The following is an 18,880-nucleotide window of genomic DNA, read 5'->3' as shown; positions in this document are numbered from 1 at the left end:
TGGTTAAAACAGCAAACTGCAGGCCATCCCCAGAACACACAGCAAGGGTGAGTCCTCTCCTTCAGTCTATTCAGTTGTTTTGTCCTTGACAAAAGTCCTCTTGACCACGAAGTAGCTCCAGTCTTGCTCACACTTGATCAAGCCATTCTCCAAAGTTCAGGGGCTTCAGCTCTCATAGTTATACCCCTCAATGGCTTTGACGTCTTTGTGTTTCAGGGGGCACTGATCATTGTTCAAACCAGTTCTCTGTGCCTCCCTGCCAGTGACACCTTTCTTCCTTTGATTAGTGGGGGTCTGGATTCTCAATCACTCAGCAGGAGATGAGCCATTTGTTTTATAGCAGCAACCCAGGCCTCTTCACCTCTAGGGGCTTCTCCTCCCCCTACACTCCAGATGCAGGTCAGCCTGTTGCTGTCTCTCCTCCTCCCCAGGTTCAAGACATTCCCCAGATCCTATTGCTTTCAAATCCAGAAAATCAATCCACAGCCAGGCAGAGACACACAGAAATGTAAGAGCACAAACACCCAGTCACTTCTAAAAGAATGGCTTCTAAATACACAATGCAGAAAACACCTTCATAAAAAGATGTGTTATTACATTGTGAGTTCAGGCATACTAAACGTCACCTTTCCATCTTAAGCCTTTGGGAAGATAGGCTGGGAAACATAGTACACAGCCTCCCCATTCTGTCCTATGGGCAAGATGGCCTTTCAACAGTGAAAAATGAAATGGAGATTATTTCACTGTCAGGACTTGGACTGCACCCTACCAAGAGGGTACCCTAGACCTACCAAAGGGGTGTCTGATGTGCATAGAAAGGGAAGGGTAAGGTCTGGCAAGTGAGTGCACATGTCAGAACAACATGGCAATTTAACAAACTGCGCGCAGCCTGAGTTCTCTCTTTAAGGCTACTTGTATGGGGGGCACAAATAGTGGTCCACTAGTAGCAGTTGCATTACCAGCCCTGGCACACATAGTGCAATTTACTAAAGACTTTACTAGTAAAGAAAACCAACCAATCACCAATTACCATTACACTTTACACAGGGAGCACTTGCACTTTGACACTGTTTAGCAATGGCAAAGTGTCCAAAGCATCTAAGTTGGCAACACCATGTCAGAAACAAGCATTTACAATGCAATGGTCCTGTCTTTGTTAAAGTTAGAGCTATTGGCATTGCAAATGTCATTTTTTTCATTTATTGTTTTTTTTTAAACCGATAAATATATGGTATTGTCATTTACAATGGCAATAGGTAAGCATTAGAGAGTAGTAGAGAGTATTAGCAGTGATTAATAGTTAGTAGAGATTGACATAAATAAAAAGTCTGTCACACTGCTGTCTCTCTCACACTGCTGTCTCTCTCCCACTGCTGTCTCTCTCACACTGCTGTCTCTCCCTAGAACACACACACTGGTGTCTCTCCCACTGCTGTCTCTCTCACACACACTGCTGTTTCTCACACACACACTGCTGTCTTTCTTACACACAATGGTGTCCCTCACACTCCAGGCACAGCAAGCCACATCCAGACACACCGAAGTATGAGAGACTTGCACTGGCATGCCACAGACTCACACACACAGAGAGCCCCACACAAACACACACTCACACACACAGAGACCCCCCCCCACACACACACACAGCCCCCCACACACAGAGAGCCCCCTACACACACAGAGTGAGTCACACACACACACAGAGCCCCCCACACACACACACAGAGCCACACACACACACACACACACACAAACACACAGAGAGCCAGACACAAACACACACAACACCAAGCCACCACCTTTCTTTGACGGTGACTGTTGCACTCTAATTTTCTGGTTGAAGGACCCTCTCAAACAGTAATCTAGCCGCGTTTATTTATTTTTTCCAGAAAGGAAGTTCTGGTTAGATTCTGTGGCAGGGCTTGTGTGGAGCGTCACTGTGTGACAATGGAGGGCTTACTGTGTACAGCATTTCTTGTACAAATGCTAGTGCTCATTAATAAACAAATAAATATTGCTTCATTCGATGCTCGTTCAACCCTAGTATATTTTGATGTTAGTAAAGCAACAGTCAGCGTCATGGCTTCTAGCAGAACAGCGTCACCGGGGGAACGGGCTGCCAGCCCCCGACGCGAGAGAGAGAGGGGGGGAGACAACTGGGTGCCGAAAGACGGGTACCACCACCCCCCTGCAATCCGCGCATAAAGTTACAGCAGTGAGGCACTAGCCCGCCCCCTCGGCATAGGTACCTGATTTTTCAATGAAACTAACAGTTCTAGCTACATACACAGGACAATAAAGGAAGCAGTAACCCTAAAATTACATGTGAAAAACTTTGCTTGTCTGCAGCTGCGGGGGCTGTGGGTTCTAAGGCTGTGAGGGGTGGACCCAGGCGGGTACAGAGGGTGTCCAGACTTTGCTGCAGCTCTGGAGAGAGGGAGGAGCGGCAGCTAAAGCCAGAGCCAGAGTCATGGCTTCCAGCAGCACAGCGTCACCGGGGGAGCGGGCTGCCAGCCCCCGACACTAGTGAGGGGGGAGATAACTGGGCGCTGAAACATGGGTACCACCACCCCCCTGCCACCCGTGCATAAAGTTACAGCAGTGAGGCACTAGCCCGCCCCCTCGGCGCTGTGATTTCCCCCACCCAGCTCCATCGGAGGCTCACTCCCCTTAATAAGGCACTCGATAAGCTGGCGCAAACATTCCACCCTATTCTCACAGTGGGTTCCTCCCCTTCTTAACCTTACTACTCCGAGAGTGTATTCATTCCTTAGGCCCTCCCTCGCCTGCCAAGCGCTATTTCTCCCTGCCCCTAACCCACCCCTCCCTCACACCTTCTCGCATAGGGTCTTCACTTGGCCTTCGGACAGCTGCTTGCACTCATTGAGCTGCTCTATCCATTGGTCCATCTCTTTACAAAGCGACTTCTCGTCCATGGCGGGCAACGTGTAGTTCTCGGTTCAGATATATGAGGGTGACACAGCGCCTTCTCCGAGAATGAAGCTCCGGCGCCGATCCCTCCGTGAGCTCGGAGGAGGAGGAAGAAAGACAGCCCTAGCAAGGCCAGAAAGCGCTAAGGAGGCGTGGCTCTAATGCGTCAGCAGCGCCCTTCCCTCGTAGCCCATTGCCAAAGGCCGTCCAGCTACAGACAGCGAAAAAGGACAGTCAATTCTGTTACAGGAAATAGACGAAAGACTAAAAACTCACTAGACCGCCCAAATGTTGAAAAACGGGGTATATCGGTTTTTGGTGACTTTGATATCGTGAGTAACTACACAGCAAATGCTACAGAGACAATCGTTTTGTAAAGAAACGTTAGAAAACCTAGAAACAATAAGTTGTCCAGTTCTTCGGCCGTTCCGGCTATTTACTGAGACGAGGAAGAACCCTGTTCTATAATGGCTGCCGCACTGAAGTCGAGCTACTTTCTTTTGTTTGTCCTTTTCGCGGTTACGGGAAGTCATGTACTATTGGGCTCCTTTTTTAGGTACACACATCACATTCTAGACGTGGGAACAAGCAAAATGGTGGCAGCAGCTGCGGATATACGCGTGGTGCGATGCGGTAACATTAGACTCTGCAAGCCCCGTCCTTTTCAGACTGGGGAGGGGGCCTGTTTTGGACTGAGAGAAAGAACTGAAAAAACATGCCCCTCAATCCGAAAAAGACGGGGCTTACATCTTCAATGGGACCTCTTCTCCAATGGCTGGCCAGCGTTTAGGAGGCCAGCCAATTGAGAAGAGGGGCAGGGTTAACCTCGCTACTAAGGGACATAAGATCTCGCTAGCGAGGCTGCGCATGCGCAGCCTTCGCTAGCCGAGACATTAAAAGAGGTCTAGGGGTAAAGCAAAAACGTTTATGGACTTTAGCCAATAAATGCCAAGTCCTACACCTTACTTGACTTGATCCGCCAGGCTGATCACTATGGTTACAGCTGAGCGCCTTCAGTGCCGCTGAAGGCGTGGCAGGTCTGCAGAGCAGGCGCCATATTTATTGAGTCAGCGCAGTAAAGTTTTTTGTTTTTTTTTAAAACCCCAAATTTTATTATCGAAAAACAAAAAAGAAAAGTAACTGAGAATGTTCTCTCAGGTCGAGGGGGTTAATGGTTTTGTTTTCCTGTGTGAGACAACCTGGCGCTCCCAGGGAGTCCAATAACAACAGAACAAAAGTTCCTGAAGGAATTATTTCTTATCATTTAACAATTTATAAGAATGTCATAACAAATGAACATTATTCAATAAACAACCGGAGATTGTATTTATATAGTCATTGAGTTTATATCATCAGTAAATAAATTATTCCATCAGCATAGGCAAAATCAACATGACAATTCATGAAATGGCAACCAGAACACAAAACTGCTATTTAAATTTTTCTATGAGCAGTGATGATAGACACCTTTGCGTATTTATATGGACAATATATACAATTTATGCCATATATGCATCAGTTACCAACTATATATATTTATTTACAATACATAGTCAGATGATATTAGCAAAAAAGTGTCAGTGCGTCGACGTTTCGGTCTCAGACTTCATAACTAAACGAGACCATCCTCAGGACCAGTGTTGCACCATGAATCTCCTGAATCTGACACTAACTGAAGACAGGTCCACACTCTCAATCGTGGGTTCTGGGCAGATTTAAAATGACGTCCTCGAATTTTAACTGGGATTTAAACACCGCGTATATCCAAGACTCTCTGCATCAGACGAGTCCAGTCAGGAGAACTGGACCCAGAACAACTTCCATCTTTCGTAGAGTGACCGAGGACCAGCAGCAGATGGGCCTTTAGAGGTGCTGCTGGTGGAGCCCAGGGAGGTGCTGCTGACAGAGCCCAGGGAGGCGATGCTGACAGAGCCCAGGGAGGCCCTGCTGATGGAGGCCAGGGTGGGGCTGCTGGTGGAGCCTGGGGAGGTGCTGCTGGTGGAGCCCGGGGAGGTGCTGCTGGTGGAGCCCTGGGAAGTGCTACTAGTGGAGCCCGGGGAGGTGCTGCTGGTGGAGCCCGGGGAGGTGCTGCTGGTGGAGCCCGGGGAGGTGCTGCTGGTGGAGCCCGGGGAAGTGCTACTGGTGGAGCCCGGGGAGGTGCTGCTGGTGGAGCCCGGGGAGGTGCTGCTGGTGGAGCCCGGGGAAGTGCTGCTGGTGGAGCCCAGGGAGGTGCTGCTGGTGGAGCCCAGGGAGGTGCTGCTGATGGAGCCCAGGGAGGTGCTGCTGGTGGAGGCCAGGGAGGTGTCTCTGATGGAGCCCAGGGAGGTGCTGCTGGTGGAGCCCAGGGAGGTGCTTCTGGTGGAGGCCAGGGAGGTGTCTCTGATGGAGCCCAGGGAGGTGCTGCTGGTGGAGCCCAGGGAGGTGCTGCCATTGGAGCCCAGGAAGGGCTGCTGATGGAGCCTAGGGAGGTGCTGCTAATAGAGCCCAGGGAGGCGCTGCCGATGGAGCCCAGGGAGGCGCTGCTGATGGAGCCCAGGGAGGCGCTGCTGATGGAGCCTAACCATTATCAAAATGGGTTAACCCAACGGTCGTGGACCTGGGTGTATTGAGGTATAGAAAACAATGGTCCTAGACCTTTTAACTGGCCAGGTTAATGAGTACGGTGATTTTCTAAACCGTTCCTCTATATGTAAATGTTGTAAATATTTTGTGTGTCACTATCCCATGACTTTTCCTCTATCACCCAACCACTAAACACATTCCAAACCACCCTACCCCCCCTTTTCTCATCTGCACGTCCCTTCCTTGGGGCAACCTTCACGTTCATGAATTACTAATGTGTATTATACTCAGAAATCTAGATGCAATGAATTAAAATTGCTTCTGTTCCTTGAATCTGGTCTGTTGCATTTTCCTTTGACAGGTGTATTAATTACCTTGAGTTGATCCTAGGAGGAGGTTCTTAAATAATTTCATTTAGTAACTATGTACTGATTGCTTCTGCTATATTAAGTAAAAGGTCTAGGACCATTGTTTGCTGATGGAGCCTAGGCAGGCGCTTCTGATGCAGCCTCTTCCTTGGGACTGGGACTCTCAGTTTGTGACTAGTGATCCCTGGGCTGCAACGACCATAGCTTGTGCTTTTCTGCACAGGGGGGTCACGGTATGAGATCTGTCATCCTGGCACAGACACAGACGTAAGTCTTACTCCTGGCGCCCTCTCTGGATAGAGCCACGGAACTCACCCGAGATCCCAGAACAGATGATGTGTTCCCTTGGGTCTCTTTCGCTATAGAGCCCACAGTGCTTGAGATCCCTTAACACTCCCAGACATACTGTGTACTCTTGGGCCTCCTCTACGGAGCACAGAGCACCGCTTGAGGTAGACATGTGTTCTCTCAGGCCTCTTTCTCTATAGAGCAGGCAGAACCGCTTTAAACCTCTAAATGCTGATGCGTTTGTCGACATAAATCAACTATTGTCCAAATTAAAAGAATCCCCCGTCCCAAACTCCACATGTACCTCAACACGCAAGTATGTAGTCAGACAGGTCCTGCAACCGAGGTACGGGATCACTGAATGATGGGTCACAGGAGGCGTAGCTGGCAGGCAAACAAGTGGGCGGGAAACTCTTGATCGATCCCAGAGATAGGCGCAGCGACATTACAATAGCCAGGGGACGTGGCTTGGACGTCAATGAGGACGGGCGCCTAGGTCCGTTACCTCCACAATCCTGAGGCGTACAACAGCGAATCTTTCAGCGAAATTAGCTCGGTCCTGTAACAGAAGACCAGCAAAAGACGTCAGAACACCGGGGGCACAAGAAGAGCACAAAAGAGCGGCCGTCAGCAGCAAAACGCAGAAGTTTTGGCCAGTATACTACCCCAATCGGGCGAGGCATCGCCAAGATGGCGCCCTAAACAACTAGCGAGCGGAACAGAGTCGGAGTGGAAAAGAATCGATGTTGTGTAGGACCCTTGCTTGAACTACGAAGCACGCACGGCGAGCCCCAATACCCCGGCTGCCTCAACCAAGGCTGAGTAAGTGCAACAAAAGATCCACAGAGAGCTGTTGCGGCAGAGAGAGCGCTACGCGAAGCAGAACGAGAGAGAAAGCGAAAGTACAACTGGGGGCCACCATCTTAACAACTTAGCAGCGGTGAGCAGCGAGCGGTGATGGGAATGGAGGCAGCCTGGCACTACGTTTGAAGGACAAGCTGGAAGAGATACCCGGCACTGCTGCCGGGCACAGCAAGGGTGCAGAACCACAAAGGGAAGCTGTATACGAACCCACAACTTAGAAGCGCTTTACTGGGGGCCTCCATGTCGCATCCTCGCCCGACGCCCTGGAAGAGCCACAACATATAGCAGCAACAACCGCAAAGCTCCAATAAAGCAGCCAAGTAAGTGCCACAAATGCGCCAGAGGGGGTGAGGCAAACAGTAAAGCGATACTCGAAACCCCCTAACATAAACAAGAAGAAAGCGAAAGCACGTCTGGGGGCCGCCATTTTGAACCTAGACCTCATCCCACACACCGCGAGTTGCGCACAAAAGGCTGTGGGCTTTAACAAGCGTCTGAACAAGCAACCAGACACGCTGGAGTGGAAATAATAAGAAGGGAAATAACAACAATTCTGCACCAGTATTACCAAGCCAGCAGAACGCGACTACATTAATTAAGGGTCAAAACCGAAACTGAAACCGGAAGCACACGAGTGGGAGCCGCCTTTTTGCGCCCCGCCCGAAGTCCGCTTTACGAAAGTAGGGGAAGCAGAGGAAACCAGCGAGAACAACCAACTGCAATAAGTGCAAGAAGTGTCAGCAAGCCCTGCGCTGCTCAAGACTGTGCAGCAACCAAAATAAACGAGAACACAACCTACAACAAGCCATGGTGGAGCTGATCACACACTCACATCAACAAACAAAGAGTGCCAATAACTGGAGGAAACCCATACAGAGCGCCTGCTCAATTAGAAAGCAAGGGACTGGCCAAAAGGAAAGGCTAGTATCACAGAGGAGAACTGGTAGGAGCAAAGACCAGGACAAGAACCATCCGGGAACCAAGCAGGTTCAGGCTGAACCGTCAGGACAGAGACACAGGAAAGCCAATCCTAAAAAAAACCCTAAGCACCCAACAAAAAGACGGAAGACTAGGGAGCTATCAGATCAGAAGAGGCTTTGCAGCGATGGCAGGTCATGACAGCAAATTAACTAACGAAATAAAAAAATACAGAAAAGACATTCCCTATTCGCCACAAAAGCAAAAAAGCGAGATAACCCTGGATCTGATACTCAAAAAAATCAATGAAGGCAACGAGTTGGGTAAATCAACAAAGCAGACAATAGACAATATGCAACTGGAGCTAGCAGTCATATGGGCGGATCAGCATAAAACAAACTGCAGAATCGATGCTACGGAGAAGCGCATTAGCAGCATAGAGGATGACAATGCACAAGCTAATAAATGCCTACACTCCATTGCAAAGGCCTCAACTGCTCTCCAGAAGCAGCTAGCAGAACAAGATGACCGCACCAGAAGGGGGAACATAAGACTGCTAGGGATACCCGAAGGAGAAGAGGACAAGCCCGGATCATGCACAAACCTAATAGAAGAGTTGATACCTCTACTAACAGGCATCACATTTGATAGACAATTCGAAATTGACAAAGCATACAGAGTGCCTGCAACCAAACTACCTCAAGGCCGAGGCCCACGACCAATCATCTGTAAGCCCCTGAGATCAAACCAAACAGAGGCGATCTTTGCATTTGCAAGGAAAACCCCAAATCTAAGATGGAACGGTCACAAAATAATAATCACGCAAGACTTCTCAAGGCAAACAGTAGAAACCAGAAAAGGATTCCTAGGGCTAAGAGAAAGAATGCGGAAGGATAATGTCACCTTTAGCTTTGCAGGTCCAGCCAAACTAAGAGTCACAGACAAGTGGCGAATGCAGGTCTTCGATGACCCCAACGGGCTGAGAAGATATCTCCAAGGCCCTCCATCAGAAGATATGGAAGCCCAGAACACAGGTGTAGGGAAAAGGAGGGCATCAACAGGAAACATCGAGGCGGATGGCACCAAAGGAAACTAACGCTGCCTCGGACTGAACACAACTGGTTATATACAAGGAACCACCACACAGGGGAAAGAGTAACACTATTTGCAAGTGTACTACCTCACACACAGCTACTACCTCAACGACAGCACCCAAGGCGCACCGGGCCGACTAGAGGGAGCAGCAGCACAACAGGAACTCTCATATATCCTTTAAGCTTACCTTAGCAATCCGGTCGAAACGATCAAGTACTGTCGTAAGCCCATAGGAAGCTTGGACTTAGCTCAATACAAGCCTCGGGGGAAGGAGGGGAGGAACTTTGCTGTTGCACGCTCATAATACAAGCAATGGGGGGTGGAGTTGGGACAGGACGGGGATATGGCGGGGATGGGGGTCCTCCGAGTACAGATATCTCTGCTTTCCATGCTTTTCTTCTTCCTTCTTTCCTTCTCTTTCTCTATCCTCTCTATCCTAGTCGCGGACATACACAAGCTTTGACCAAGCCATCACACTAGACAAAGTGTACATCACATGGGAGCTACAGCCAAAGGGAGTCGAGGGCACCATCCAGGGCGAACAAGAGCACATTACAAAACCACAACATGAAGCGATTCCCAAGTTAAGGAATTACACCAGCCACGCATAACCTAGCACCTACAACGATTAAGGTAGTCTCCTTTAATGTCAAAGGGCTCAATTACCCGGTCAAGAGAAGGAAGGCTATAGAATACCTGAGCAAAACAAAAAGCGACGTGTACGTGCTCCAGGAAACTAAATTGTCAGCAGAAGACGCACTACGCCTGAAAGCTAACTGGATAGGTCAGTCGCTATGCTCGCCAGCGGTCCACAAAAAAAGGGGAGTGATTACACTTATAAACAAAAAATCTAGGCTAATAGTACAAGATAGCTACGCCGACGAGGACGGAAGAATCCTAATAACCAGTCTCAAGAGGGGGGAGGACACAATACACATTGCCAACATATATAGACCCAACTCTGAAGACAGCAAATTCTGGAGTAAGGTTGAGAACAGACTAAGTAAGCCTCCACGAAAAGACCTCCTAATAGCAGCCGGGGACCTCAACTAATTTGACAGACACCCACAAAGAGCGAGCCACTGCTCATCAGGACAAAACACTCTAGGGAACCTGTACGCCAAGCTCAACCTAAAAGATCCTTGGTGAATACAACACCCAGACGAAAGAGATTACTCCTTCTACTCTCACCCACACAACTCATATAGCAGAATTGACTACATCCTCACCTCAGCCCCCCACACACATCTCATAGACCACACAGAAATAGCTCCAAGAACAATATCAGACCACTCACTCATCAGTCTAACACTCAGCGGAAGACACAATGAACAAGCTAGCCGCAGGTGGAGATTCAATAGTGATATTCTCAAAAACTCGAATAACGTTGCCGAAAAAGAAGATACCATAAAAGAATACCTAGAGTTCACTGATAGCCCAAGCATGGACAGAGGCACCCTTTGGGACGCACTGAAAGCCACAGTCAGGGGCAAAATACTAGCATCAAGTCAAGAATGAATAGAGAAAGGAACAAAAAACTAATAGAGCTCGAAGCTCAGATTAAAGACCTAGAAAGGGGCCACAGCACGAACTTAAGGGATAAAAACACCCTGTCAGAATTAACAGGGAATAAATATGAGCTCAACAAGATCCTAAGCGAAAGAGCAGGCATGTGGATAAATAAATATAAAGCTATAAACCTATGTAAAGCAAACAGAGCAGGGAAAGCATTAGTCTCATACCTCAAGAGCAAACAGAGACAACACACGATTGTAGCAATAACTGACAGCAACAAGACATCTCAAACGTCAAACAAAGAGATCCTTAAGGTCTTTAAAGACTTCTCTGAGGGCCTGTACAGAGAAGACAAAACCTCAAAGCAGACAAGGGAGCCAGCCTCCTAGACAGTCTAAACCTACCCAGTCTAACGGAGACACAGAGTACGACATTAGAACAAGACATTACGGGGACAGAGATAGAGAGAGCAGTAGCAGACCTCAAAGACAACAAGGCTCCCAGGCCAGATGGCTACACAGCAGGTTTCTACAAACAATTCCTCCGCCTAATTAAACCCACAATGGAAGAGGTGTTCACACACTGCTTCCACAAAGGGAAAATGACTAGCTCAGTGACAGAGGCCAACATAATAGTTATCCCAAAAGACGGCAAAGACCCACAGCACCTACAAAATTACTGCCCCATATCTCTAATTAATGTGGACTGCAAGATCTATGCCAAGGTCTTAGCAGCGAGGCTAAACGCGCTACTTCCAACCCTAATCCATAACTCTCAGGTGGACTATCTCAAAAACAGGATGTCCCAAGACAACACAAGGCTTTTATGTCACTTAATAAATTACGCCTCCGCCAAAAGCGCACAAGCAGTTATGATAGCTCTAGATGCCGAGAAAGCGTTTGACAGAGGGTCGTGGTCCTTCCTTGACCAATGTATGCACAAGTTCGGACTAGGGGGGGAACTATAGAAGAATGGTGGTGGCACTATATAACGAACCAAAAGCCCGGGTAGTAGTCAATGGGTGCACTTCAGAGACGCTACTCTTAGAAAGAGGCACGAGACAAGGGTGCCCATTATCCCCAGCACTCTTCCTACTCTCTATAGAACCACTGCTGAGCATGATTAGGGCCAACCCAGAAATAAAAGGAATCCATATCAGAGGGAACACAGTCAAGTTAACTGCTTACGCGGATGACATACTCATCACAACAGAGAACCCAGGCCCTCAATAGCAGCCCGACTGGCCACCATTGAGGAATACGCAAGGTCTCGGGCTATAAACTCAATAGAGACAAATCGGAACGCAAACCTCTAAACGTACACACTGCTAAGGCAGTACTAGGGAACTCAGGGTTGGCGTGGCAGAAAGGAGCTCTGAAATATCTCGGGCTACACTTTGAGAGAGATCTCAAGACAACACTTGACCACAATGAAAAGACAATTCTAAACAAAGTAAAAGAGAAACTTGGAGCGTGGTCACCAAAGTTTGTCAGCTGGTGGGGCAGAATTGAAACAATAAAAATGATGATAGCACCCATGGTTAACTACCTGCTAAGCATGCTCCCGCTAATAACTACAGAAGACTTCCACAAAAATCTAGGTACCCTGATAAATAAATTCCTATGGAAGGACAAGAAACCCAGAATAAGCTTACAGAAACTAAAGCTGAGCAAAAGCCTAGGAGGTCTCAACCTGACCAACTTCAAAACATTCCAGACGGCATGCCTAGCCAAACAAGGGTTACACTGGCTTTTGCCACGACATGAATACACACCGACATGGCTAACGCTAGAAAGAGCAATCATAAGAGGTCTCGACCCCTTAGCCCTAATCACAGCCAATAGACACCCCGAAGCTAACAGTATCATACTCAAAAACACCAAGAACACCATTCTTAAAGTAGACAAAAGAATGGAGATTAGCATAAAAAACACAAGATGGGAATCCATTTGGTACAACACCAAAATAAAATGCAAAGACAAGACACTTAACATGATCGTGGTACAAACGAGGCATCTCCACCCCCATCCAACTAGAAAAACTTAGCACTCCACTCACATTCGACACCCTAAAACACCTTCACAATCTACCAGACATAGAATTCTACAGCTTTCTAAAGATAAAGGCAGCACTCACCAAGGCAGATCTTAGCAAAGAAGTCCCATCAATCCTGCAATACTCGGCCTATCTAAACAAAGTTGGCCACCAAACGTCACACCTATACAAATTGCTAAGCCCAGTTTCATCAAAACTAAATGCCAAAACACTAGAATACTGGGATGGTCAACATAATAGGTGTTTTAGCGAGAGGGAAAAAATTCGCCTGTGGAACTCAGCAAGCACAAACAAAGTCACCCCAATCCTGGCAAAAACGAAATACTGGCTCCTCCACAAAGCCTACTGGACCCCGGCCAGACTAGCGGCCGTAGGGCTCCGAGACAACGATCTATGCTGGAACTGCCACAAACTAAAAGGTGACCAAGCCCACCTAATCTTTCACTGCCCTAAAGTTAAAACATTCTGGAACAAAGTAAGAGACTTCATAAATAGCATAATAAGGTTCTCACTGCAGACAGACTTTCTAGGGACAGTCGCGGCCTTCATGACTCCTGAGATCCAATCTAAGAACGACAGCGAGCTAATAGACGTCCTACTCACAGCAGCAGTTAAAACTATCCTGGCAAACTGGAAGAACACAGGGAAAGCTTCCTTCAAAAGCTGGTTCAACTGGATCACCTTCCTAAGAGGGGCAGATAACATAACATCAAAACACTCACCCAACTCTACCACTAAGGGCGAGATGTGGCTCACCCTAGCCAACTATCTGAGCTCACATAAACCACCATAAGCAAATTACACAGATCGGAACGCTCTTGCACCCCCTCACACACGGCGAACTCCAGCAGGATGGCCCCCAGCGAGAAGCGCCTGCCACCCTGTCCGCTACTCTGTCTATCTCTCCTGACTCTTCTTCTCTCTCTCTTCTCTTCCTCCCTATGAGGGCAATGTATAACATGGCCGAGCCCTAACACGCCTAGCCCATGACAATGTCTATCAGATGAGTGCGGGTACAAGCCCGATAGCGCGACGCCAATTGTAACCTCACCGGCGTACAATATTGCCTTCAACATATCTGTACTGTACTTACAAAACTATTCTAATAAAATCTTTTGAAATAAAAAAAAAGCACACATGCTCCAAGTTGGTACGTGCGGTTCGAAAACACAATAAAGTCCGATGCCAAATGAGTTAGCAACATAGAGCCAATCAGGATCTAGCACAAGTAGTGATCACGCGCTCCCCAGGCCGGACATCTAGACACATTTACCACTGGCCACACTGTGTCCATGCAAGGTCGAGACCCACCTGGAGTAATGTTTGACCCTTAATTTATGACTCTAAGGCGCCAACTAACTAGAATATTGGATTTTGGTTGCGTTATGGCTTGATGTAAATATTTTTATAAAAGAATAAAACCACCACAATGTACATTGAGGCATTTTGACCTCGTGCCTGTAACTGTTCTCCGGGCTGAGTTGTTTAATTTAAAAAAATTGTTTCTGTTTTGCCAAACGCCTCTTGTCTCCTGTTTTAATATGAATTTGAACCCGAGCAACAAAATCCTTTCACACACACACAAACCATACATACACGCTTGGGCCACCTCCTTAATACATCCGAGAGCAGTGCTGGAGACACCAAAGCCTTCAGAGGCACAAGCCTTGGGCCGTCTTCTCAATCCACTCTGGATCCCGGGACACTCACAGTAGTTCTGTGTACTCTTGGGCATCCTGCAGACGTGCCTCTGAGGCTTGAGGTGTGGGATGTGTGATTCCAGGTCTATGACAATCATACCTTGCGCTCTTCTGTCGCATCTTCTATGGACTCGGGGTGCGGGCCTCGTGACCCCAAGGCTGTGACACACGTGCCTTTCTGCCCTTGAGCTGCCTTTTTCTGTAGTCCTAAGAATGCAATGAGTGATCCCTGAACCCCTGCAGACACACCTTATGCTCTTCTGCAGCCTCCTGTATGAACTCCCAAAGTGTCTCTTCATGTATGAACCCAGAACACCCACACACAAACCTTGTGATCTGTGACACCCCTCTCAATGGAATCTTAGGAGTGCCTCGTATTTCCCGTCATCTAAGCACAAAACTGGTCATCCTTTGCAGCCTTCTTTGTGGGACTCAGGAAGTGATGTCACTGGTAAACACTGAACACCCACAGACACACTTTGTGCACTTCTGCAGCACCTTCTGTGGGGATCAGGGTGTGAGAGATGTGACCACAGGGCTGGGACAGACATACCATCCTTGTTATCTTGTCAAGCCCCTTCCATGGGGTTCACACCTTGTGCTCTTGTGCAGAATTGTCTATGGAGACCGTGCAGTGCAATGAGTGATCCCTGAGTTCCCCCAGACCAGCTCTGTGCCCCTGGGCAGAATTCTCCGTGGAGCCCTTAGTAAGTAGTTAGTTGTGGCTGGACTGATACAGACACACCTTGTGTATGTGCCGCCCCCTCTACGGGGCTCAGTGTGGAACTGTGAGCCCAGGGCTGTGACAAACCTTTCTACTCCTGGACAGCCCTCTCAATCTAGTTTTAAGTTCGCAATTGATGACCATTAGGGATAAAACAACAATCCCTGGATTTCCAGATCTGAACGGCCCCGGGTGGGCCAGGGCCCTTCCCTGGGTGGGCCTGGCCCACCTGGCCCAACCTCCAGTGCCGGGCCTGCTCCCCTATATTACTCAAGGACTGACTCCTGTGATCCCATAACAATGCCACACAAACCCTGCAATCCTTTGCAGCCTTCACTATACTCCTCTAAGTGTGACTTCACTTCTGATCCCATACACCCGCACACATACCTTGTACTCCTCGGCAGCCTCCTCAATAGGACTCACTGAGTGAGATTTATGGGCCTTGGACTCCCGGCAGACCACACATATCACCCTCTGATCCTCGTCACAGAACAGCCTCAGTTTCTCCTCGTGTTTCTCGCACAGATTCTCCTGTGGGGGCTCCACGGGGGGCAGGTGAAGCTGTTTTACCATTTCCACCATGTTTCCGAGTTGCCTGTTGGGTCGGAGGCTTCTCCCAGGAGACATTTCTCTGCACTGCGGACAGCGGAAGTTTCCATCTCTCCCCTCCCAGCTCTGAGTGATGCAGGAGCGGCAGAAGTTGTGTCCACAGTCTGTGGACACCGGATCCGTAAAATATTCCAGACAGATGGAACACGTGGCCTCATCTTTGAGATTCCTGAGCTGAGCTGCTGCAGCCATGATCCCAGAAATGCGTGAAAGAAAAGTTAAGTTTCGTTTCTCTGATTGTGTTAAGTGGGCGTGTCTGTGTGTGCCCTCCTCCTCTGTGCGCTGGGACTTCCTGATTCAAAGTTTGTGTAAAGTAGGCGTGTCTGTGTGTCTTCTCTTGTGTGTCCCGGACTCCCTAGTTCAGGTTTCACTGAGTTTGTTTGTCCTATATTGCGTTCTGGCCGCTGCTGAATGGGCGAACAGCTTCAAACACGCTGTCGTTTTCCTCTGGTTCCACTAAATAAGGCCTTTTTAACTGTATTGTACTTGCATGGATATATAGCGCTTACTGCCCCCAACGAGACATCGCAGCACTAAATGTGCAAGTACAGCTCTGACTGCAGCAGCCCGGGTCTCGGAGAGGCTGGTAAATCACCCGAAACAGGGCGACGGGTGTTTTATTTCTGGGCAGAGCCAGAGGGATGAGAGAAATACAGGAAATTAAAAGTGAAACCAAGACTTTCAGTCTGAGAAAACAAGGGAAAGCAGCGGGTGGAAGAAGGAATGCACGATGTAGCACTCTAGTGCTCCGAGGGTCTCAGGTTGAGCCCCCGGAAGCACTCCGCACAATGTATCACTTTCTGGCCAGGCGTGGCCAGAAAGCTTTAAATAAAGGGACCGAAGTGGCACGGCACTTCCGGTCCACACCAAAGCAGCAACAGTGTGTGTGTCCTGTTAATGCGCATCATAAGCGGCGCAGCGCTGAAGGCCTAGCCCGGCCTTTGAGTCCTCACACTGGCGACGAGGGTGGGATGCCTGTAAACTAAACGGCGCCAGCCGGCGGCATTACCTGCCTGACACCAGCCGACCCGATCACCCCAGCTGCAGCACCGGAGAAGAGCACCTACGACGGCGGCCACCGCCGGAAGCAAAAGCTACACTCACCGGTAAGCAGCGTGAGCAAGGAGCTGCGTGTGGCACCGGCGGTAGCAACGGCAGGAAGGCCCAAGGCAGAGACGCGCGCCGAAGGAAGCGACCCGGCGGCAGGCCCAGCAGTGCGCACATGCGCAGAGAGCGAGGCGTGGTCACCAGGGAGAGAAACCCTGGGAGAGCGCGAGGCCGGAGAAGCGCTTTGAACGAATCGAGCGCGAGGCCCAGCAAGCACGAGAGAGAGACCCAGCGAGGCCAACCACACCACGAGACGACGCAGTCAAGCCCAAGCGAGTGCAGACAGCGCCCCATCGAGCATTGGCCAAGGCGAGTCACCAAGCAAGCACGAGCAAGGACAATCAACTATCTGTTGCACACCAGATTAAACAAACGCAAACAAGCACAAGCAAGTGCAACCAACAACCTGACAAACAGTGGCTCAAACAGGCACCAACAAACACGAGCAAGGGCAACCAGGGATACAATAGAAAGACGCCCAAAAGACAAGCGCCCAGCCACCTCCCAGCACCAAAATGACCACAAACCCAGGAGGAACATCTGGGGGAGCCGGCCAAGCTCAGCAAGCAGCACCACCAGCGCCAGCAGTAAATTTCGGAACACAGCCACCAATGCCGTCAGCCCACTCACAAATCCAGGCACTACCACCTTTCAGCGAACTGATAGACCCAGGGACAGCAACCCCCAGATGGGCTGTGTGGTTAGGTGTTATGGCTGTCTTTCTGCCAGCCCTCTGGAGAAGGAGAATGATGGAGAGTGACTCCAGCCTATCACCCTCATAGCATAGGGATTAGGCCGATAGACAGGGATCCTGTCTTATAGATATAAGGGCATTTTCGTGCCATTTTCCTTAGAGTAAGGCTTATGAATTTAAGTTAGGGGTTAGATATATGGGTATTAGTCATGATTTACTCATTTGCTAACATGCCGATCTGTCTCTCATGGAGCTATGTATATTATGGGCTCCGTAGGCCTTAAGCGAGACAGACTCCATTTTGCTTTCTGCCTGGTAGCTCGAGAAGGCTTTCTAGGTGAAGTGTAATGTTTTAGTTTCAAGCTGTTGTTCGCTTGGAGAGAACCGGTTCAGGCTGACCCTTATCGAAGGAATGTATTTTTCTCCACTCCGAAGACACAACTTCAGGCCGGCCGGCTGGGAAAGTGTCCTTGGTACGGGGAGGTACAAGAATTTGGTGGGCGGCAGGTTACTGGCCGTGAATTTCCATGAAGGAACGGGCTTTGATATTAGCGAAGGTGTTAGTCTTTCAGTCAGTCAGTCCGTAGGCGGCATCTAGCCGTTAGCATCTCTACCATTATTCATTTTCATGGTGGACAAGTCGCCATCTTTGAAGTCGGAGAAAGATTTAAGACCGAAACTCTCTGAAAATAGACTGAACGAGAAGTGGCGCGGAGCGCACTAATGCAGAGAGAGAGAGAGACGGTAGCTAATTAACAGCAAGGTTCCGAGGTCCTGAGGGAGAGCAGACGAGTTTGAGCCTATCAGTGCAGACGTGTACCTGTGACGGCTGAGGGTGACTGCAAGGCGAGCCAGGACCCAGAGACGAGACAGGAGCCTAGATGACTGCCGAGTCCCGATTTCCCGTTAACCAGGTGAAGTCCAACCAGTCTTTATAGTGCGTGCACCCTAATCTTTCTCTTTTATTTCTTGTGCAAATGTAATGCTGCATAGTAATGTGATTTATGTTTATGGTTAATAAATGCCCTAATTCATATAGAATTACCGTGTGCCTGGTGCTTATGTTCAATCTTGGTAAACGCAACTCCTAGGTGAAAGTTAGGCGCATGAATGGACGAGTAATCCCAATCAGGCAAGTGGTGATCACACAAATAGGGAGTGAGTGAACCTCTGATGTCAAAAGCAACGAGTACACTATACAATCTGGACCCATATCCAAAGTTATTATTGTAGTTTTATCCTAAGTAGACTGTCGAGATATCATCCCAATAATGTTTCATAGGAATGTGGTCGTCGTTGATATGCGGCGTTAATGAGAACGGCAGGAGGGATACTGCCGTGTAAAGCCACCGGATTGTGGTATAAGACTAAGTGAGAGCGTCAGGGGGGACACTGACGTCTATGTTTCGCAGGATCGCGAACGCTGGAAAAGGGAGCATTGGGTTCT

At 48.9% G+C, this 18,880-nt stretch overlaps 1 protein-coding gene across 3 annotated transcripts in view; it reads right to left on the bottom strand.

Annotated features, from left to right (window-relative positions):
- LOC147666481 (E3 ubiquitin-protein ligase TRIM39-like) overlaps positions 1–15,835 on the bottom strand; it is a 160,538-nt gene extending 144,703 nt beyond the window's left edge. For all 3 annotated transcript variants that reach the window (XM_086949057.1, XM_086949056.1, XM_086949058.1), the window contains exon 1: positions 15,411–15,835. In XM_086949057.1, coding sequence (XP_086805183.1) covers positions 15,411–15,824 — 414 coding nt within the window. In that variant the 5' untranslated portion in view covers positions 15,825–15,835. The remainder of the gene's footprint in view (positions 1–15,410) is intronic.
- Between the last annotated feature and the right edge of the window lie 3,045 nt (positions 15,836–18,880).

This window comes from Lissotriton vulgaris, unplaced genomic scaffold, assembly GCF_964263255.1.
Source record: "Lissotriton vulgaris unplaced genomic scaffold, aLisVul1.2 SCAFFOLD_1036, whole genome shotgun sequence".
In the NCBI taxonomy this organism is placed as follows: Eukaryota; Metazoa; Chordata; class Amphibia; order Caudata; family Salamandridae; genus Lissotriton; species Lissotriton vulgaris.
Note: the sequence above shows the minus strand (reverse complement) of the source record. Positions and strands in the feature narration are given on the sequence as shown.